General features: G+C 40.0%; 1 protein-coding gene across 13 annotated transcripts in view; it reads right to left on the bottom strand.

Moving 5' to 3' along the window:
• The window catches only part of BCL2L13 (BCL2 like 13), an 86,963-nt gene that overhangs the window by 43,198 nt on the left and 19,656 nt on the right, over positions 1 to 24,109 (bottom strand). For 8 of the 13 annotated variants that reach the window (XR_014313649.1, XM_082738171.1, XM_082738168.1 and 5 more), the window contains 2 exons: positions 8,040 to 8,129; positions 3,511 to 3,667 (listed from right to left, as the gene is read on the bottom strand). Coding sequence is in view for 6 of the 13 variants with exons in the window: in XM_082738171.1 (XP_082594297.1) it covers positions 3,511 to 3,667; positions 8,040 to 8,129 (247 nt within the window). In the remaining 7 variants the exon portion in view is untranslated. Of the gene's footprint in view, positions 1 to 1,289; positions 1,420 to 2,776; positions 2,840 to 3,510; positions 3,668 to 8,039; positions 8,130 to 24,109 lie in introns of those variants that run through there. The other 5 variants (XM_082738172.1, XM_082738178.1, XR_014313648.1 and 2 more) reach the window with 4 other exon arrangements.

Here is a 24,109-nt window from a genome sequence, read left to right as displayed (position 1 = left end):
TAAAACAGTAACAAAAATGATCTCATTAGTGAAAGTACAATTTTAACTTTTTAAAAGGCAAAAAACCTCAAACACCTCAAAATTAAACATGTCACTGAAAGACTTCTCAAACTGAGGATATAAGGAGTTATACTAAACAAGGCCAGTAAACAGAGCTCTATTTTTAACTTGGCGTCTTATGACATGAAATCCTGGAGAGCAGAGATAAGCCTTTCTGATTATTTCCACGTTAAGTTCTAGTCATACCAGAACTGAAATCACAGTGATGACAACACTCAGTAATTTACTGATGGACTTTAGGTACTATGTATAAGACTTGGTTTCATTTACAAATTAACAACCACCAACAAAAAAAAATACTTTGTACCAAGTAGCATATCACATTTAATAAAATTTACCCCTCACTTCTGTTGGCAAACTAATCACATATACAAAATAAAGGAAAGAATTCTTGCTTTTATAGGATTTTAAAATCCTTTCCAAAGGCATGTTCTCATCTGATTCTGGTCTGTGATTTCCTAAGCCTATGAAATTTAATAATGGAAGACAGCTACCACTTATCAGTAGCCTACTGTTCAGTTTTATATTATTATATATTTATATTTTACATTACATACTATCATTTTATACATTAGGAAACTGAAGTTCAGGAAAGCTAAGAAACTATCCCAAATGCGCACAGCTGGCAAGCAGCAATGCAGGAATTCACACCCAACTAGATCTGGGTCCAAAGGCCACACTAGTCCTATTTTAAATTAGGATTTGAAACATGTCACAATAATGTCTCAATGCCACATGTGGTTAATGGTCATCTGAAATGTGGCTAGTGATATGCTGAAAGCACAATATACACACTAGATTTCTAAGACTTAGTAAGGGAAAAAAATGTAAAATAGCTCATTGATATCTTTATATTGAATACCTGTTAAAACTAATATTTTGAATATACTGGGTAGAATAAAATAGATTAAAAATATGGTTGCTAGGACATTTTAAATTGCTTTTCATGACTTGCATTTTATCTGTTGTACAGTGCTGGTCCACATACTTCAGAAACCAGTTCTGTTGACACAGGTATCATTCTTTCACACAAGTCAATATAAAATCAATACCACAGTGATGCTGAAAGGAGGTTAAGATATATGGATGACCTTTTTAGGAAGATGTTGTGTACTACCTTCCTGATATTATATTACCATTAAAGTAAGTTTAGAATTTTTTAAAAGCCTTGGGCTTAAGTAGTACATAGTTATAAAACTTGAACTTCAGATACTATATAATCTACCTACCTATATTCTCCCTGAAGTTTACTTGCGTCTATCAGTCCCTTCACTTCCTTTCCTGAACTGTTTGATGCTGCTGTGGGTCACAGTAGTCCTTATTGGTAGTCTGTCTATCAGGCTAAAGTACGTTAGCATCCTTCAGAATGAAACATGATTTGAATCATTATATGTACACACATACATGCACATAAAAGATCCAGCAGACTAAAATAAAACATTCAAAGGAAATCTAAAACATAGAAAAGCAACTAGCTGAAAAATTGGTTCTATCTAATGAGCTATCTGAACAGAGCAAAGAAGAAAAAGGGGCAGAGGGAACCTTTTCACACTGCTGGTGCTTGGCTCTCCAATGAGTTCAGGACTAATTTCCCACCTGAACAAAACTGAAAGAGTAAGTGGTATTTTCCACCTTACAAATTATTCCTATTAACCTGTATATAATACTTCTAGTTCATCATCAGTTAGATACTTCTAAGGTATTAGTAATAAAGCTTAACTTTCAAAAGTAGATTACTGAAAAAAAATTTATTCATAAAGAGGTCTGACTCTGACATACAACCAGAGGTACCAGTTTAAAAAATAATGTCAGGAGTGCCTGGCTGTTTCAGTCCGTGGCATGTGTGACTCTTGATTTCAAGTTTGTGAGTTTGAGCCCCACCCTGGGTGTAGAAATTACTTAAAAATAAAATCTTTAAGTTAATACATAAAAATAAAAATAAATAGTCAGTATTCAGAGTTTGGGGGGTTAAAAACACCAAGTATTCACCTAACTATATATTTTTTAGTGTAATTAATTAATTTAATGTAATGTAATTTACTTTACAGTGAGAAGCTATCAATTTTTCCTGTAGATTATGAAAAGTATTTTACCTATATGATACTGTTCTTCGGAGAGCTTATAATACCCTAGTAAAGTTAAAGTTAATAGATGGGGAAATTTCGATATAGAATGAAATGGTTAGCCACAAATAGTTTTTATCAAAGTTACAGACAGTATTTTTTGTCTTCTACTTCTCAGTTATTTTACTCCCAATCCCAATAGCTTTTACAAGCTTTTTTTCGTTTTGGCAAAACAGTAGGTTTCTTTAAATCTTACATGAAACCTCAATTTAAAAAATATATGAAAATATAGCTATTCTGGTTTAAGAAGGGTTAGCAAAGGCCTAACAAACCCCACCCACTCACCCTGTCCCTCACATTCTCAGGGCCCCTGAACTCGAGAGAACACTCTTAAAGTCACCACTGCACAACCAAATTTCCTATTTAAGTTTTATTTTCTGACACCATAATCTTCTGTTCACATTTTCTTTTTAAATTTTTCTATATATAAAGTTAAGAAAGTCCAAATATTTCATTTCAGTGTCTTATACATAACTTGGATTTTTTACATTTGCTATTGGCAGAAACAAAATGAATTCTGCTTAAACTCCCAAATGCTTCCTTCTAATAAATGGCAACATACAATCTTTGGTTATGTGAAAGTAAGAAATTACCTTACTACATCAGTAATCTGGCATCTCAATTTTGACCCATTTAGTGAAGAAACAGTCTTCATCCTGTTTCAGGTGTCATTCTTCATTAGAACAATTTTTTTCTAATTCGTATCAATTCTTTAATGATTCTCAACAAAGAATTAAAGGAAAAAATGTTTAAGATGTACAGCAAATGACTTGGTTCTATTTTAAAGTACTTTCACTGCAAGCGTCTTGCCTTGAGCTTTAACAGTCAAAACCATAGTTAGCAGAGAAGCTCCCACTATAAGAATGTGGCAACAGTGTCATGGACAGAGGTACAACCGCAAAGTTTAGCAACATTTGGGATACCTAAAATACTGATATGATGTTAACCCTACATTACAATGCATAAAACCCTAACCATTATATTTATGTTGGCCCCCAGATAGAATCGTAGTAAAAAGTGGTCAGGACAAGTGAAATAGCTCATATTTATACTTACAAAGCAGTGAAAGCATCTGCTGAAACCTGACAGTTCAACAAGTAAACATAAATGATCAAATCCATGTCAGAAAAGTTAAGTCGCCCCTTTGATGTAAAAGTTGTCACTCAATACACAAACAGATGCCTCAGGAAAGCAAAGACAGAAAAAGGGAAGTGAGAAAAGAAGTAACACCGTTCACCTAAAACAAAGCCTTAACCAATCCAATGCTGCATGAGAGATCCAGAGACTACTTTAGAGAAGCACATTCCCCTCAGCAATGGTAACTCACTGGCTGAGGAGCATTTGCAACGCCTTTTGTAGAGGCTCTTTCAGTTCCTGTAAGACCTTTTCCCCAAGATGAGCCAAGCAGTCTTCCACGGAGCTTTCTGGGTTAGCAGGGCTGAACACAGGAGAAGTATGACGGTCAAAGCCTGTGCTGGTGAATGCTGAAGACAGGGTAAAAACAAAAAACAAAAAAACAAAACAAAACCCTATTTTAATATATAATACCAAAGTTGTGCTGCAGGCATGCTTGGTTGGCTCAGTTGGAAGAGCTTGGGGTCAGGAGTTCGAGCCCCACATTGGGTGCAGAAATTACTATTAAACAAACAAACAAACAAACAAAACCTAAAAACCCCAAAATTTAAAATTTGAGGAAAAAAACGTTGTGCTATAAAAACTCAAGGAACTGGGGCACCTGTGTGGCTCAGGGTTAAAGCCTCTGCCTTCAGCTCAGGTCATGGTCTCAGGTCCTAGGTTCAAGCCCTATATCGGGCTCTCTACTCAGCAGGGAGCCTGCTTTCCCCTCTCTGCCTACAGTGAGCTCTCTCTCTGTCAAATAAATAAATAAAATCTTAAAAAAAAAAAAAATAAACCTCTTTAAGACGTCTACTACTAGAAACAAGCTAATGGCTAAAAGCCACTTAAAAAGGTCAATCATTACGCGATATTAATCATTCCAGAACACAAGGCTTAATATTTAGAGATTTTTTTTAAAGGAAAGATTTTTATGGAAATTCTTAGTTTTACAAGAAAAAAGACTAAACTGACTGCTAAAACACAGAAGCCAAGGAGCACCTGGGTGGCTCAGTCAGTTAAATGTCCAACTCTTTTTTTTTTTTTTTTAAGATTTTATTTATTTATTTGACAGAGAGAGATCACAAGTAGACAGAGAGGCAGGCAGAGAGAGAGAGGGAAGCAGGCTCCCTGCTGAGCAGAGAGCCCGATGCGGGACTCGATCCCAGGACCCTGAGATCATGACCTGAGCTGAAGGCAGCGGCTTAACCCACTGAGCCACCCAGGCACCCCAAATGTCCAACTCTTAATTTCAGTTCAGGTCATAATCTCAGGGGTGTGAATTCCAGCCCCATGACAGGCTCTAATCTCAGGGAGGAATATGCTTAAGACTCTCTCTCTCTGCCTCCCTCTGCCCCAATACCCACTTTCGTGTGCCCATGCTCTCTCCCTCTCAAATAAATTGAATCTTAAAAAAAAAAAAAATACATAGGAGCACCTGGGTGGCTCAGTTGGTTGGGCATCTACCTTCAGTTCATGATCCCAGGGTCCTGGGGTTGAGCCTAATACAGGCTCCCTGCTCAGTGGGGAGTCTGCTTCTCCCTTTCCTCTGCCACTCCCCCCACACTCTCTATCAAATAAATAAATAATTTTCTAAAAATTACACAAGTCAATTTAGTATGTTATTACATACCAGTTTCATGCAAGAATGTTAAGTGCAGGGCACCTGGGTAGTTCTGGTAGTTCAGGGTAGTTCTCTTCCTTCAGCCCAGGTCATGATCTCAGGGTCCTGGGATCGAGCCCCGCATCGGGCTCTCTGCTCAGCAGGGAGTCTGCTTCTCCCTCCTCTCTCTGCCTGCCTCTCTGCCTACTTGTGATCTCTCTGTCAAATAACTAAAATCTTAAAAAAAAAAAAAAAAAAAAAAAAAGATAAATGGAAAGCAACTTCTAGCTCTATCATCCCACTCTCTTAGTATTTTGGGGGGTTTTTTTGTTTGTTTGTTTTTTAGTATTTTAAGATTTCATTTTTACCTTTATAAATATGACTTTTTTTTTTTTAAAGATGTTATTTATTTATTTGCAGAGACAGAGGGAGAGAAAGCGAGTGAGCACAGGCAGACAGAGAGGCAGGCAGAGGTAGAAGGAGAAGCAGGCTCCCTGCCGAGCAAGGAGCCAGATGTGGAACTCGATCCCAGGACCCTGGGATCATGACCTGAGCCGAAGGCAGCTGCTTAACCAACTGAGCCACCCAGGCGTCCCAATATGACACTTTAAAAAAGATTTTTATTTATTTATTAGACAGACAGAGATCACAAGTAGGTAGAGAGGCAGGCAGAGAGACGGGGGTGGGGGGGGAGCAGGCTCCCTGCTGAGCAAAGAGCCCAATTCGGGGCTCGATCCCAGGACCTTGAGATCATGACCTGAGTCGAAGGCAGAGGCTTAACCCAGTGAACCACCCAGGCACCCCTATAAATATGACACTTCTTAAGCCGGATTCTAATCAGTTTATTCCACCTGATGGGATGAGTTGATTATTCTCATTATTTTTTTTTTTTTTTGTCATAGAGAGAGAAGCGAAAGCAAGCACAGGCAGACAGAGTGGCAGGCAGAGGCAGAGGGAGAAGCAGGCTCCCCGCCAAGCAAGGAGCCCGATGTGGGACTCGATCCCAGGACTCTGGGATCATGACCTGAGCCGAAGGCAGCCGCTTAACCAACTGAGCCACCCAGGCGTCCCTCATTATTTTTTTTTTTAAAGATTTTATTTATTTATTTGACGGACAGTAGGCAGAGAGGGAGGATGAAGCAGGCTCTCTGATGAGCAAAGAGCCTGAAGCGGGGCTCAATCCCAGAACCCTGGGATCATGCCTGAGCTGAAGGCACAGGCTTTAACCCACTGAGCCACCAAGGCACCCCTCATTATTTTTTTAAAAAAGCTTTTTATTTAAGGGGCACCTTGGTGGCTCAGTTGGTTAAACACCTGCCTTCAGCTCAGGTCATGATCTCAGGGTCCTGGAACCCAGCCCTGCACTGGGCTCCCTGCACAGCGGGAGTCTGGCTTCTCCATTTCCCTCTCCCTCTGCCTGCCCATCCCCTCCCAGTTCATGAGCACATACTCTTTCTCTTTCTCTCAAATAAATAAAATTTTTTTTTAAGATTTTATTTATTTATTTGTCAGGGAGAGAGAGGGAGAGAAAGCGAGCACAGGCAGACAGAGTGGCAGGCAGAGTCAGAGGGAGAAGCAGGCTCCCTGCAGAGCAAGGAGCCCGATGTGGGACTCGATCCCAGGACTCTGGGATCATGACCTGAGACGAAGGCAGCTGCTTAACCAACTGAGCCACCCAGGCGTCCCAATAAATAGATATTTTTAAAAATAGTTTTTGATTCCAGTATAGTTAACATACAGTGTTATATTAGTTCCACATGTACAATATAGTGATTCAACAATTCTGTATCTTTCATTCCCTTTTTTAAAAATAAATTTATTTATTTATTTATTTATTTAAGATTTTATTTGTTTATTTGACAGACAGAAATCACAAGTAGGTAGAAAGGCAGGCAGAGAAAGAGAGGGGGAAGCAGGCTTCTCACTGAGCAGAGAGCCCAATTCGAGGCTCGATTCTCAGGACCCTGGGATCATGACCTGAGCTGAAGGCAGAGGCTTTAATCCACTAAGCCACCCAGGTGCCACTCATTCCCTTTTTTATTTTTTATTTTCATTCCCTTTTTTATTTTTTATTTTTTTAAAAGATTTTATTTATTTATTTGACAGAGAGAGATCACAAACAGGCAGAGAGGTAGGCAGAGAGAGGCGGGGGAAGCAGGCTCCCTGCTGAGCAGAGAACCCCATGTGGGGCTCGATCCCAGAACCCTGAGATCATGACCTGATCCGAAGTCAGAGGCTTAAACCACTGAGCCAACCAGGTGCCCCTCATTCCCTTTTTTAAATGAAACTTCGCACTCAACATTCCTGCGCATGGATATTTTATTTTATTTTTATTTTTTAAAGATTTTATTTATTTATTTGAGAGAGAGAGAGAACCCAGGTGGTGGGGAGGGGCAGAGGGAAAGAGAGAAAAGCAGACTGTCAAGCAGGAAGCCTGATACAGGGCTTGATCCCAGGACTCAGAAACCATGACCCAAGCTGAAGACAGACCCTTAACCGACTGAGCCGCCAGGCGCCCCATGGATAAAGTTTAAAACTATGAAGGTGATGCGAGTATAAAATGTTGCACATGAAAGAAGCAATCACAGCTTCTGTCTTCTCAGCTCAAACTACCAACTTCTCATCTGCTTCCTTACTCCATATTATACTGCCATGCTCTAACTGGGAGAACAGGCAGAATCATTGTTGTTCCAAGGTACAAATGGGATACAGGGCACAGAATCCCAGTAAAGCAAGCAGCTAGCACCCACCTACCACAAAATTACATGTATATTACTCTTACAACTATCTATAGCATAATACATGCAAAAATGTAAACAACTTACTTACAATTTCCCCTTTAATGTTATTAATTTTAAAAAAACACCAACACAAATCAAATGACATTAAATGGAAAGTACCTGCACATGATTGTTTGGTCTATTACTTAACACCAGGAAAAGGCTGTCAGGTATGGTTTGGAAATGTTTATAAACCTATCGCCCAGGAAAGAAAAAGGATACCTTCTTGTTTCGCCCTTATAATCCTATACCAATGAAGCTATGCAATGTTAAGAATGCTCTACTGTAAAATATCAAACCAAGAGTAAACTACACCAAACTGAGTCCATTAATTACCTAGGAAAATAAGAATAAACAGACCTTCAGAAATTTCTTTGTCCAGGGATTCTAGCTCTTCTTCAATTTCGGTTTTAACTTTTAATAAAACTTCCTGATCCAGAGGTTGTGAAGCTATGAGAGAGAGAGAAGCCATTAGAATATAGGTAGTATTTTAACTATTTAATTCAGAAAATACAAATCAAAACTCATTATCAAGGCTACTCGGCTCAGAGATACTTAAAGATGAGGAAGTTGAAGCTTGGGTAGGTTAGACCACCACAGTGGAGGAGCGGTGAATTGAACTCAGATTCTGAATATAAAATCTGAAATTTTTATAAAATATAGAGTCTGAATATCAAATTATTAATCCAGGGGTGCCTGGGTGGCTCAGTTGGTTGGCCGTCTGCCTTCAGCTCAGGTTGTGGTCCCAGGGTCCTGGTATTGAGCCTGGAGCTGGGCTCCCTGCTCAGCAGGGAGTCTGCTTCTCCCTCTCCCACTGCCCCTCTCCTCCACTCATGCATGTTCTCTCTCTCTCTCAAATAACTAAACAAAATGTTTAAAAAAAAAATCATTAATCCAGGTTGCGTCCTCATCTTCTAGTTGGGAAGCTAAGAAGGAAATATCTCAGAAACATTTTTGACATAATAATAGAAAAAGAAACCTGAAAAGTTGTCTCAATAAGTGATAAATGTCTTCAAAAATTGATATTCATGGTCCCTTATCTTCACATCTGCATGCAAAATGCAGCTCAAGAGAAGGCCTATTATCCTCGAAAGATTTATATCTTCCAACTTAAGAGAGCTATGAGTATACCAAAAATACTGACCACAAGCGATTATCATGCAGTAAAAGGAAAGGAAGGTATTGGTCTGTGGCACAGAATGGAGAACAAATGGGAAGAACAGCTCCAAAGGAGAAAATGAGACAAGATGCTTTAAAATCTACTAATTTCTCCTGCCTCAACATTTCACCTAAAATACTGACTCCAAATATGACACCCTACACCTCTCACATTCAGAATCTACTTACAGACACATTTCCAGTGCTTTTTCAATGGTTTATATCACTGTTTTCTACCACTGATAAGTTTTAGAAAAAGATTGATTTACCATTTGCGTATTTCCATTTTCTGCAAGCAAATAAATGCTGAATTAAAAGATAAGCTTATTAATTTAGACCAAGTAACTTGATTTTTTTAAGACTTTATTTTTAAATAATCTCTACACCTGACATGGGGCTCAAATTCACAACTGCAAGATCGAGTCCCATGTTCTACCAACTGAGCCAGCCAGCACCCCTAGATGAAGAAAGTTATTATAGCATCCCTATGTCTTTAAAAATACCTCTGAAAAACAAAAGGCTGAATATTTCAACATTTCACAGATTTTTTTATTAGTTTTCAAATTTAAAGTTGACAAAAACAATTTTCCTTTAGGTAACATAAAACACTTTACTTCTGAGCTGAGACTAACCAAAATAAACCTTAAAATAATTTTTTGTGAAAAAAGTAGTTTCTTAGGTATTTCTTTTTTTTTTTTAAGATTTTATTTATTTATTTGACATACAGAGATCACAAGTAGGCAGAGAGGCAGGCAGAGAGAGAGAGGAGAAAGCAGGCTCCCTGCTGAGCAGAGAGCCCAATGTGGGGCTCAATCCCAGGACCCTGGAATCATGCATGACCTGAGCCAAAGGCAGAGGCTTTAACCCACTGCGCCACCCAGGCACCCAGTTTCTTAGGTATTTCTGGTTGAAGTGTAACACAAAGGATCTCTTCAATGTCATGATTAATATATTTGCTTAATGACATTTCACTTATCATTTCTGCATGTAACAAATTACATGTAACATAAATTTTCCATCTTTTTTTTTAAGATAATATATTTATTTATTTGACAGACAGAGATCACAAGTAGGCAGAGAGGCAGGCAGAGAAAGAGAGAGAGAGAGGAGGAAGCAGGCTCCCCACCAAGCAGAGAACCCAATGCAGGGCTCGATCCCTGGACCCTGGGATCATGACCAGAGCCTAAGGCAGAGGCTATAACCCACTGAGCCACCCGGGCGCCCCACAAAAATTTTCCACCTTATCTAAGTGTGTAGTTCAGCTGTATTACTTATATTCATAATGTGCTACCATCACCACCATCCATCCCTAGAATTTTCTCCACCTTTTTTAAGGATTTATTCTTTATAATTATTTAAAGCAGAGAATTCTTTTTTTTTTTTTTTAAGATTTTATTTATTTATTTGACAGAGAGAGATCACAAGTAGATGGAGAGAGAGGCAGAGAGAGAGAGAGAACAAGCTCAGGGGAGGAGCAGAGGGAGAGGAGTAGAATTCTCAGGCAGATTCCCCACTAAACACTGAGCCTGACACAGGGCTCAATCCCAGGATCCTATCTAAGATCATGAGCTAAGCTGAAACCAAGAGTTGGACACTTAATCAACTGAGCCACCCAGGGACCCCAAGAACTTTCTACATCTTGAAAAAACTGAAACTCGGGACGCCTGGGTGGCTCAGTTGGTTAAGCTGCTGCCTTCGGCTCCTGTCATGATCCTGGGGTCCTGGGATGGTGTCCCGCATCGGGCTCCTTGCTCGGCAGGGAGCCTGCTTCTCTCGCTGCCTCTGCCTGCCTCTCTGCCTGCTTGTATGTACTCTCTCTGGCAAATAAATAAAATCTTTAAAGAAAAAAAAAAAACACTGAAACTCTACACTCATTAAACAATAACTCCCCATTTCTTCCTTCCCTCTGCCCCACCCCAGCTTCTGGCAACCACCATTCTACTTTCTGTTTCTCCAATTTGACTCCTCTTAAGTACTTTATATAAGTGGAATTATACAGTATTTGTCTTTGGAGACTGGCTTATTTTGCTTACAGACAGACTTCTAATAAATCTCAAGTACTGTTTGTAATTGTAACAGGGTTTCCTTTTATTTCTTCTAAGATTTTATTTATTTATTTGAGAGAAAAAGAGACACAGCACAAGTGAGGGGAGGAGCAGAGGGAGAAGGACAAGCAGACTAAGCTGAGTGCACAGCCCGACACAGGGCTCAATCCCACGACCCTGAGATCATGACCTGATGATCCAAAATCAAGAGTCAGGGTGTCTGGGTGGGTCAGTCATTAACTGTCCGCCTTCGGTTGAGGTCATTTTCCTGGGGTCCTGGGATCGAGCCCCACACCAGGCTCCTTGCTTAGTGGGAAACCTGCTTCTCCCTCTCCCACTCCCCCTGCTTGTGTTCCCTCTCTCACTGTGTCTCTCTGTCAAATAAATAAATAAAATCTTAAAAAAAAAAAAATCAGGAGTCATGCACTCAAAGAACTGTGCCACTAAGGCGCCCCTAATATGGTTTCCTTTCTGAGAGAATTTAAAAAAAAAAAGAAAAAGAAACACACACACACACACACACACACACACACACACACATTCAGACAGCTCTGCAACAGCACTGATTAATATAACTATACTAGGTAAAGTGAGCCCCAGAATATATTGTGACATTATTAAAACAAGGCAAACACAGACTGGGAAATTAATTTCAGGTCAATCTTATTTCTTTCAATGAAATTATCTCTCTCCCTTCTTGCTTCCTGGAAGGAAGATCTATAAAGTGGAAGATAAGCTTTGGATTCAAGCATTCCAGTTCATCACTACATGTGACTTTAGGAAAATAATCTTCTTGAGCTTTTCCTCTTATGTAAATGGGAAAATAAAACCTACCTCAAAGAATGCTGTCAAGGCTAATAAGATAAGCCCCATTACATCAAAAATGCTCAATAGACAGTAGCTCCCACTCACCAGTCCTTTTGGTTCCCTAAAATGTTGTTACTATTTGACAGTGATCTTTCCCCAAATCTTGTCTCTGTAAACAGAATCAATTCATCATAGACTTCTTTTTTTTTTTTTTTAAGATTTTATTTATTTATTTGACAGAGAGAAATCACAAGTAGGCAGAGAGGCAGGCAGAGAGAGAGAGAGGAGGAAGCAGGCTCCCTGCTGAGCAGAGAGCCCGATGCGGGACTCGATCCCAGGACCCTGAGATCATGACCTGAGCCGAAGGCAGCGGCTTAACCACTGAGCCACCCAGGCGCCCTCATCATAGACTTCTAACCAATGATGCTTATGCAGAATCTGTTTTCAGTATAAGAGTTTGAATCAGCAGAACCAATCTTGTGATAGTTTACATAATGCCAAGTAATGTGAAACACAGGGTTATTATATTGTATATGGCTTAATATCAATTGATCTAAAAGTTATCTTTTTTCCCCTGAACACATATCCAACAAAGTTAATTTACATTCAAAAATTCAGAAGGAAGGTGGGATGCCTGGGTGGCTCAGATTGTTAAGCATCTGCCTTCGGCTGAGGTCATGATCCCAGGGTCCTGGGATCAAGTCCCACATCGGCCTCCCTGCTTAGTGGAGGGTCTGCTTCTCCCTCTCCCTCTGTCTCTCCCCCGCTTATACTCTCTCTCTCTCTCAAATGAATAAATAAAATCTTAAAAAAAAATTTCAGAAGGAAGGTTAAGTTTTTCAAATGTGAGGGCACAATTCACAATAAATTCATCTGGTAAGTTTTACTAAGAAGTTACCCTCCTGAATACAAGAAATTCCACGGTTTTCTGTTTTCCGGGTGTGACTGGTCTCTTGCCTTCAAACTTTTCCCAAGCTAAAATAATCTCTTACATTCAACAATGTAAGAATTTTGATCAATCATTGTCATGAATTAAAGTGAATGAGAGTGTTTTTTAAGAGAAATCCTTCTTTTGGGGGTGCCTGGGTGGCTCAGTGGGTTAAAGCCTCTGCCTTTGGCTCAGTTCATGGTCCCAGAGTTCGGGGATCGAGCCCCGCATCACACTCTCTGCTCGGAGGGGAGCCTGCTTCCTCCTCTCTCTCTGCCTGCCTGTCACCTACTTATTTGTCAAATAAATAAATGAAATTTTTTTATAAAGATTTTATTTATTTATTTGACAGAAATTACAAGTAAGCAGAGAGGCAGGCAGAGAGAGGAGGAAGCAGGCTCCCTGCTGAGCAGAGAGCCCGATGCGGGACTCGATCCCAGGACCCTGAGATCATGACCTGAGCCGAAGGCAGCGGCCTAACCCACTGAGCCACCCAGGCGCCCAATAAATGAAATTTTTAAAAAATAAATAAAACAACCAACAATCTGAGGCCCCTTAAATTTGACTTATAGTCAGTGAAAAGACAAAAAAAAAAAAAAAGAGAGAGAGAGAGCAAGAGAGAGAGAAAGAAATCCTTCTTCTTCTTCTTTTTTTTTTTTTTTAAAGATTTTATTTATTTATTTGACAGAGAGAGATCACAAGTAGGCAGAGAGCTAGGCAGAGAGAGAAGGGGAAGCAGGCTCCCCGCTGAGCAGAGAGCCCGATGCGGGGCTCGATCCCAGGACACTGAGATCATGACCTGAGCCGAAGGCAGCGGCTTAATCCACTGAGCCACCCAGGCGTCCCAGAAATCCTTCTTTTACCTGCTTGTAATCCTTCAATCATACTTCCAAGACAGAAGTAGGATAACAACCATGCTGAGGAAGTTTTGGTTAGCCTTTTAAGTTCCATAAAACCATTTCAAACTTAACATCTGCTAGTTTGTTCTTCACTTGCCCTTAACTGGAAATGTAGAGCACCTAAACGTTTTGGACTCTTGCTAGAGAATACAACCTTTTGAATCTTTTCTTCTGATAGAGATTAATTTTTATCTATTTATTATTTATTATATATTAAATCTCTATTTATTAATAGAGACTTATTTATTTATTTGGAGAGGAAGGAGCAGAGGTAGAAAGAGAATCTCAAGCAGATTCCCCACTGAGCACAGAGCCCCACCCAGGGCTCCATCTCACAACATGAGCCAAAATGAATTCAGCCCTTCAACCACTCAGCCACCCAGGTGCCCCGGATCTGTTTTTTAGTCTGACATGAGAGGTAATCCCTCCATTCCTCTACATTCTAGACTTTATCCTCATAGTAAGCTGGATTATCAGAGAAGAGCATACATATAACCTAGGACCCCATATAGTGTTAATTAGTTGTTTTAACTCGGCTGCTCTTTGGTGCCATTTCCTTAGCTTTTAGCCAGAATCACATTAAGAGATAGTGTTTTGAAAGCTAATACCATGTTTGATATTCACAACATCTTCTTCTACATTTCTCTGTGCCCTACATAATAAAGCTCCAAGTGAAAGAAATATCTTTTAAAGAATAATGTTCCACTTAAAAGAAACTAGTATAGCTTCTAGTTATAAGGGGAAAAAAAAAAAACCCAGAACTAAGTATATCTTCACTTGTTTTTGGCTTTTGCCTCAGAACCAAATAAACTGCTCAATGCTAGTATTACCATATGGGATCTTAGGGACTAAGGATCTATTATTCCCACTGAAAATGTATAGTTTTCCTACTCGGATTTTATTTACTAGAATATTTTTATTTAATCAGTTCATTTAGATTTTTCCATTATGTATTATTATAAGCCACATTAAGTTATATGTGGCAAGGAATTTTAAAAAAATTCATTCGTGGGGCGCCTGGGTGGCTCAGTGGATTAAGCCGCTGCCTTCGGCTTGGGTCATGATCTCGGTGTCCTGGGATCGAGCCCCGCATCGGGCTCTTTGCTCGGCGGGAGCCTGCTTCTCTCTCTCTCTCTGCCTGACTCTCTGCCTACTTGTGATTTCTCTCTCTGTCAAATAAATAAATAAAATCTTTAAAAAAAAAAAAAATTCATTCGTATTCTTGCCCTGTATGGACTCAATGCCAACTTCTTCACTAATAAAAAGGACATATTACAACTACATTTTTACCGAACCTGGACTGCCTTTCTTCTCCTGATTATTCAAATTCTGTCCATCCCTTTCCATCCCTTCAAGGACCAATTTAAGTCTCTCTACTACTCCACACAGTATCTTCTTCACTGACTACTACTGTATCACTGCTCTTTGAACATTCATATCATTCCTTCTGCGCCACAGAGTTTAACACTGAAGTATAACCTGTCTTATACTGTTCAAGGATTTTATAATTTATTATCTTTCTGACCATACTATTAACTATTGGAGCTACTCCCTTTGTCCTAGACTTGTGTCAAGCATGGACTAAAAAAGTATTCAAATGATAGCTCTCGCTGTCACTATGATAAAGACTCAAATGACTACAATGTATAGATATACATGTATAGATGACAACATTGCTGGTGAGAGAGGACACTTAAGGTGGGGGAAACAATAAAATTAAAGTTATTCATACATCACGGAATTTTAAGAAGTTATCAGTCTATTTTGAGGCTCAGTCAAATGACAAAAAGTGAGAAGTCATTTTACATAAGAGAGTAAGAGTACAAACCAAAAACATAGAGAATAGTAACTAGACTATTTATTGTGATAGAATTGTGATAGAGAATATTATAAAAGAGGAATGGAAAGAATAAGACTTCAACTATTATCTCTATGCTTATGGGAGTTTTAGTCAGTGCCTGAATCACTCAATTTTAGAGTTGGGAGGATCTGTAAAATAAAGGCCATCTAGTCCATCCTCCTTGTTATATGAAGAATATGGGACTTTTGAAATGATTAGAAGTTGAAATGATTCAGCCAGGCTCAAATAAATTATAGAAAAACAAGATTAGAAAGTAGATCTTCTGGGGGCTCCTGGCTGGCTCGGTCCATAGAGCATGTGACTCTTGATCTTGAGGTTGTATGCTGGATAAAGAAATTACTTAAAAATCTTTAAGAAAGTAGATGTTTTGAAAATTCTAAGACACAGTAATTTTTGATATACAGTGAAAAATAAGGAATACACAAATGTCTTACCTGCCATCTGTCTCTTTTTGGAAAATCTACATACCTGAAACATATACACACCCACACACCACCACAAATACTACCACCATGCCCCAAAGTAAATGACAATAATGTCTTGGTTACCATATGCCTCACCCACTAGATTAAAGAAAAGCAGCTGATTAAAGGAGTGTCTATTCTCATGAGACTAATGTGACGCTGATTACACAGGACAAGTTGTCATACTCGATAATAAGCCATGTGGAAAACCTAAACCAGAAAAAGTCTACTGCTATCAGGACACAAAAGGCTATTTATTTAGCTAACCAATGACATAGACAGATTCAGTGATTTTCATTTAATCAACCCCTTGAACCCAGACTTTCAAAAGCAAAGAGCTACGCAGTAGACCAATGCAGCATAAATCCTCCACTATAAATCCAGAGAAAAATGTTTCAAAGATAAACAGACTTTAGCACACCAAATCCCACCCACTTCAGTGTCAAACCAAGATTCAGGTGAGTCAGCAATCATCATACTCCAGTCTGAAATACACTCAGGGCTTTCAAAATGAGTATCAGATCAACAAGTTTAGAACAGCTGTCTGTGGGGTACCTGGGTGGGTCAGTGGGTTAAAGTTTCTGCCTTCGGCTCAGGTCGTGATCCCAGGGTCTTGGGATTGAGCCCCGCATCGGGCTCTCTGCTCAGCAGGGAGCCTGCTTCCCCCTTTCTCTCTGTCTGCCTCTCTGCCTACTTGTGATCTCTGTCAAATAAATAAATAAAATCTTAAAAAAAAAAAAAAAGAAAAAAAGAACAGCTGTCTGGGCAGAGCAAAACTTTCTAAATCTATGGGTCTCCAAACTGAACACACATTAAAATTACTGAGCAAATATATAAAAATACAGATTCCCAAACCCCATCATAGAACATCTGGTTTAACAGGTCTAGGGTAGGGTTCCATGATTTTTTTTAAAGATTAAAAAAATAAAGTTTTGGGGGCGCCTGGGTGGCTCAGTAGGTTAAGCCGCTGCCTTCGGCTCAGGTCATGGTCTCGGGGTCCTGGGATCGAGTCCCGCGTCGGGCTCTCTGCTCGGCGGGGATCCTGCTTCCCTCTCTCTCTCTCTCTGCCTGACTCTCCGTCTACTTGTGATTTCTCTCTGTCAAATAAATAAACAAAATCTTTAAAAAAATTTTAAAAATTAAAAAAAATAAATAAATAAAAATAAAGTTTTTTTTTTCTTTTTAAGTAATCTCTATACCCAACCATGGAGCATGCTCTACCAACTGAGCCAGCCAGGTGCACCCATGATCCTTTTTTTCCTTTTTTTAAAGATTTTATTTACTGGGGATGCCTGGGTGACTCAGTCTGTTAAGCGGCTGCCTTCGGCTCAGGTCATGATCCCAGCGTCCTGGGATTGAGTCCCATATCGGGCTCCTTGCTCTGCGGGGAGCCTGCTTCCCCCTTTCTCTCTTTCTGCCACTCTGCCTGCCTGTACTCTCTCTATCTCTCTGACAAATAAATAAATAAAATAAAATAAAAACTTTATTATCAAGATTTTATTTATTTGAGAGAGAGAGAGTGATGGCATTTGAGAGAGAAAGCACGAGCATGGGGAGGGGCAGAGGGAGAGAGAGAGAGAAGCAGACTCACCACCAAGCAGGGAGCCTGATGTGGAAGTGGATCTCAGGACCCCATGATCATGCATGACCTGAGGGCGAGACGCCCAGTTGACAGAGCCATCCCAGTGGCCTCCCATGATCTTTTTAAAATAAGCATTCAGGCTTATTTTAAAGCCTGCTTTATTTTAACTGCCTGCTTATTCAGGCAGTTAGTCTTGACAAACACTACTCTAGAAAACCCAAATAAGGGGCACATGAATGGCTTAGTCAATTAAGCATCTGCCTTCAGCTCAGGTAATGATCTCAGGATCTTGGAATCCAGACCAGCAACAGGCTCCAGCTGGTGGGGAGTCCGCTTCTCCTTCTGACCAACCCCACATTCATGCTCTCTCTCTCTTGCTCTCTCACTCTCTCTCTCAAATACATAAATAAAATCTTTTAAAAAAAAGAAAACCCAAATAGTCATAATCAAATTAAAAACTTCTACTGAACATACAGACAACATTGTTCAATCATTTACTCAATAGCAAAAACAAAAACCCCAAATGATACCATAGTAGACAGATTTTTATTTTATTTTATTTTATTTTATTTTTAAATATATTTATTTTGACAGACAGAGATCACAAGTAGGCAGAAAGGCAGGCAGAGAAAGAGGAAGAAGCAGACTCCCCGCTGAGCAGAGAACCTGATTCGGGGCTCAATCCCAGGATGCTGGGATCATGACCTGAGCTGAAGGCAGAGGCTTTAACCCACTGAGCCACCCAGGTGCCCCGACAGATTTTTAAAAGTACAAAATAGTCTTTTGCCTCATTGCATCTGAGAGAGCAAGATGGGTCATCAGCAGCTCTACTGGCGCCATCCCAGGAAATTTGGCCAGCGTTCTCATTCTTGCTGCATCTGTCCAAACCAGCACGGTCTGATCCGGAAATCTGGCCTTAATATGTGTCCCAGTGTTTCCATCAGTAGGGGAAGGATAGAGGCTTTATTAAGCTGGATTAAGTGAATTTCCTTGAATGGGTCATCCAAGAGACCTACCTTAACTGCAGAAATCCAACATACGTACCTTCATGCTAACTCACTGCACATAAAAAATACTTCAATTATGAATGTTTAAAAAATAATAGTACAAAATAGCCAATTATGATGGTAGTTTTCAGACTCAGTGCTCCTACACCCCAAGGTATCCTGTACATGGAGAGACAGATTTGAGAAAGGACAGATTTGAAGGAAAAGAATGCAGGGAAATTTCATCATGCACCCACTCAAAATCTGTTTCTGATAGAAAAGCTGAGAAAAGAATGAAACAGTACACATCTCCAGAAAAAATGAGCTCTGGATCAAAATCTGGGATGGGGTTATAAGAATCTGTCTTAAAAAGTTGATTTGAGGGGCACCTGGGTGGCTCAGTGGGTTAAGCCGCTGCCTTCGGCTCAGGTCATGATCTCGCGTCCCGGGATCGAGTCCCGCATCGGGCTCTCTGCTCAGCAGGGACCCTGCTTCCCCCTCTCTCTCTGCCTGACTCTCTGCCTAATTGTGATCTCTCTCTGTCAAATAAATAAATAAAATATTTAACAAAAAAAAAAAAAAAGGTTGAGTTGAGGGGTACCTGGGTGGCTCAGTGGGTTAAGCCTCTGCCTTTGGCTCAGGTCATGATCTCGGGGTCCTGGGATCGAGCCCCGCATCCGCTCTCACTCAGCGGGAAACCTGCTTCCCCCCCTCTCTGCCTGCCTCTCAGCACACTTGTGAGCTCTCTGTCAAATAAATAAATAAATTCTTAAAAAAAAAACAGTTGATTTGAGATATTAATACCCTCCAAATTGATCTACAGATTCAATGTAATCCCTATTACAATTCCAACTGCAGGGTGCCTGTCTGGCTCAGGCCACAGAGCATAAGACTCTTGACTCTTTGAGTTCAAACCCCACTTTGAGTGGAAAGATTACTTAAAAATTATGTTTTGTGGGCACCTGGGTGGCTCAGTGGGTTAAGCCGCTGCCTTCGGCTCAGGTCATGATCTCAGGGTCCTGGGATCAAGTCCCGCATTGGGCTCTCTGCTCAGCAGGGAGCCTGCTTCCTCCTCTCTCTCTCTCTCTCTCTCTCTCTGCCTGCCTCTCTGCCTACTTTTGATCTCTCTCTGTCAAATAAATAAATAAAATATCTTTTTTTAAAAATTATGTTTTTTTTAAAGATTATTTATTTATTTGACAGAGAGAGAGAGAGAGACAGTGGGATCATGACCTGAGCTGAAGGCAGATGTGTAACGACTAAGCCATCTAGGTAGGCACTCCTTAAAAATTATATCTTAAAAAAAAAATTCCAACTACCTTTTTTCAGAAATGGATAAAACAATCCTAAAATTCATACAGAACTGCAAGAGACTCAAAATAGTCAAAGCAATTTTAAAAAAGAAGAATAAAGTAGAAGGACTCAAACTTTCTAATTTCAAGACTTACTACAAAACTATAATAACATAATTATGGAATAAAGACAGACTAATAAACCAATGGAATCTAACTGAGAGGCGAGATATAAATCCATACATTTAAGGTCAACTGATTTTTTTAAAGAGATTTTATTTATTTGAGAGAGAGAGAAAGAACATGAGACGGGGAGAGTCAGAGGGAGAAGCAGACTCCCTGCTGAGCAGGGATCCAATGTGGAACTTGATCCTGGGATTCCAAAGGCAGTTGCCTAACAAAATGAGCCACCCAGGTGCCCCTAAGGTAAGTGAATTTTGAGAAGGGGACCAAGACCCTTCAACAGGGGAATGAAGAAACTTTTCAACAAATGGTGCATATTCCCATGCAAAATAATGACTCTATATGTCTACTTCAGAGCATATATAAAAATTAGTTCAAATGGATCAAAGACCTAAGATTTTTAAAAAATAATCTCTATACCCAACACAAGACTTGAACCCACAACCCAAGATCAAGAGTTGCACACTCACCAACGAAGACAGTCAGGCACCCCGAACACAGATCTAAGTTTAAAAGCTAAAACTATAAAACTCTTAAAAAGGAAACATAGGTGAAAATCTGCATGACTCTGGATAAAGTAATGGCTTCTTAGGTGAAAATATGCATGACTTCTGGATTAAGTAAGTAATGGCTTCTTAGATAGGACACCAAAAACATAAGAAATCAAAGAAAACAGAGATAAACTGGACTTCATAAAAATTAAAAATGTTTGTACATCAAAGCACACTACCAACACAAACAACAGAATGGAAGGGAGGATCTGAAATCATGCGTCTGATAAAGGTCTCGTATCTAAAATATACAAAAAATGCTTAAGGGTGCCTGGGTGCCTCAGTCAGTGAAGCATCTGCCTTTGGCTCAGGTCCTGATCCCAGAGTCCTGGGATGTAGCCCGGTGTCTGGCTCCGAGCATAGAGCCTGAATCTCTCTCTCCTTCCTGCTCCCACCTACCTTGTACTCTCTCTCTCTGTGTCAAATAAAATAAACAAAATCTTAAAAATATATAAAAATAAAAAATTCTTATAGCTCAACAACAGACAGAAAACCCAATCAAAAAAGGGCAAAGGCTAAGAACAGACATTTCTCCAAAGATATACAAATGACCAATAAGCACATGAAAAGGAGTTCATCATTAGCCATCAGGGAAATGCAAATTAAAACCATAGTAAGATACCACCACACACCCGAGAGCAGCTATAATCAAAAATAGCAATGATGGCAAGTTGGACAAAGATATAGAGAAACTAGAACCCCTATACATTGCTGGTAGAAACCCAATATGATACAACCACTGTGGAAGACAGCTTGGTAGTTTGTTACAAAACTGAAGATACTCTTACCATATGATCTAGCAATCATGCTCCTCAGTAGTTATCCAAATGAGATGAAAACTTCTATCTACACAGAAAATGGCACATGAATGCTTTAAACAACCTTATTCATGACTGCCGAACTCGGAAGCAATGATGATGTTCTTCAATAGGGGCACCTGGGTGCCTCAGTGAGTTAAGCCACTGCCTTTGGCTCAGGTCATGATCCCAGGGTCCTGGGATCAAGTTCCACATAGGGCTCTCTGCTCAGCAGGGAGCCTGCTTCCCTCTCTTCTCTCTGCCTGCCTCTCTGCCGACTTGTGATCTGTCTCTGTCAAATAAATAAATAAATATCTTTAAAAAAAAAAAAAGATGTTCTTCAAAAGGCAAATGGAGAAACAAACTATGGTACATCCATAAAGTGGAATATTACTCAACAATGAAAGAAATGAGCTGTCACAATGAGACATCACACTTCACATCCATCTGGATGGCTATTACAAAACAAAAACAAAACCAAAAAACAGAGAACACATATTGGTGAGGATGCAGAGAAGCTGGAACCCTTGTGTATTACTGACGGGAATATAAAATGATGCAGCTACTGTGGAAAACAGTAAGGCAGTTCTTCAAAAACTTAAACGTAGAATTACCATGTGATCCAGCAAATCTACACCCGAGTATATACCCATAAGAACTGAAAGCAGAGACTCAAACAGATGTAACACCAATGTTTACAGCAGCCGTTATTCACAATAGCCAAAAGGGAGAAATAACCCAAATGTCCATCAGCAGATGAATGGATAAGCCAAATGTGTGATATGCATACATTAGACTATTATTCAGTTTTATAAAAGGAATGAGGGGCACCTGGCTCACTCACTTAGTAGAGCATGTGACTCTTAATCTCAGGGTCATGAATTCAAGCCCCATATTGGGCACAGAAATTACTTTAAAAAAAAAAAAAAAGAATGAAATTCCATCCATCCTAAAGCATGGATGAATCCTGGTATCTAAGTGAAATAAGTCAGACCCAAAAGAACAAATATTATTTGGCTTCACTCAAATGAGATGCCTAGGAGAGTTAAATTCATAGAGACAGAAAGTAGAATAGTGGTTGCCTAAGGCTGAAGGGAAGAGAAAAACGTGGGGAGTGACTGCTTAATGGCTGAGTGAATAACAAACCAATAGCACAGGTGCCCTGGGGTAGCTCAGTCATGAAGCATCTGCCTTTGGCTCAGATCATGATCCCAGGGTCCTAGGATGGAGCCCCACATGGAGGCTCCCTGCTCAGCGGAAAGCCTGCTTCTCCCTCTTCCACTCCCCCTACTTGTGTTCCCTCTCTCACTGTCTCTCTCTCTCTCTCTCGATCTCTCTCTCTGTCAAATAAATACATAAATAAAATCTTTAAAAAACATGGGGCACCTGGGTGGCTCAGTGGGTTAAAGCCGCTGCCTTCAGCTCAGGTCGTGATCCCAGGGTTCTGGGATCGAGCCCCGCATCGGGCTCTCTGCTCAGTGGGGTGCCTGCTTCCTCCTCTCTCTCTGCCTGCCTCTCTGCCTACTTGTGATCTCTGTCAAATAAATAAATAAACATTAAAAAAAAAATCTTTAAAAAACAAAAAGCTGAGTGAATAACAAACCAGTAGCACAGGTACATGTATTTGATAGTCACATTCCTAAGAGATGAACTTACTCTCCTTTCTAACTTCAGAAAAAAATGTCTTATTAACAAATCCATATTAATTACTTCAGCAGTTAAGGTGCTCTGTGTTAGTAAGTGCAAAATTGTGCATAACAGAAGTTATTATTTGACATCAAATATGCAAGTCAGCAAGACTTACTAGTCATAATATGTAATCCAGAACAGGGTTTACTATATTCAGCACAAACTAACACTGTCTGAAAGAGCTGGCTGGTTCTGGAAAAGTATAGAGTTAACTATCTATGGAAAAGTCTATAATCAGCACATGATTTGGGAAAAAATGAAAAACATTCAAGGTGACAAAAATCATATGTCATGAATCGGGTCACCTCCCTTAACCTCTCCTTCTCATGCTTACTGCTTCATGAACTTGAAACAAAACCCTACCCACATTACACCAACGGATGCTACCACAGATCCTATTTATAATAACATGGCATGATGGGAAGCCTGGGTGGCTCAGTTGGTTAAGCGACTGCCTTCAGCTCAGGTCATGATCCTGGAGTCCCAGGATCAAGTCCCGCATCAGGCTCCCTGCTCAGCAGGGAGTCTGCTTCTCCCTCTGACCCTCCCCCTTCTCAAGCTCTCTCTCTCTCTCATTCTCTCTCTCTCTCTCAAATAAATAAAATCTTAAAAACATAATAATAATAACATGGCATGAGAATAAGCTCTACATCACATTTTAGATAACAAGTGGGATAGCAAAGCAGCAAAGACAGCAGTAAGAACCTAATTTTTCCCTGTAAGAAGTTAGTCTTTCTTTTTAAATGCCACAACCTAGAAGGGACACAAATCACACCACTCCTATTTCATTGGCTAGGACCAGTCACATGGCCCTGTCTAAATGCAATTTTCCCATGCTCCCAGCAAGAAGATAAGAATTAGGCACGGGTGAACATTAGTAATTGGTATCACAGGAGTCTACCATTCTAGAGTGCCTCCATTTGAGGAATAAGCATGGCTTGTTTAAAATACTAGACAGTTGGGGCGCCTGGGTGGCTCAGTGGGTTAAGCCGCTGCCTTCGGCTCAGGTCATGGTCTCAGGGTCCTGGGATCGAGTCCCGCATCGGGCTCTCTGCTCAGCAGGGAGCCTGCTTCCCTCTCTCTCTCTCTGCCTGCCTCTCCGACTACTTGTGATTTCTCTCTGTCAAATAAATAAATAAAATCTTTAAAAAATAAATAAATAAATAAATAAAAAAAATAAAATACTAG

This window comes from Mustela nivalis, assembly GCF_964662115.1.
Source record: "Mustela nivalis genome assembly, chromosome: 7".
Lineage (NCBI taxonomy): Eukaryota > Metazoa > Chordata > Mammalia > Carnivora > Mustelidae > Mustela > Mustela nivalis.
The sequence above is the reverse complement of the archived record's forward strand: the minus strand, read 5'-3'. Positions and strand labels throughout refer to the sequence as shown.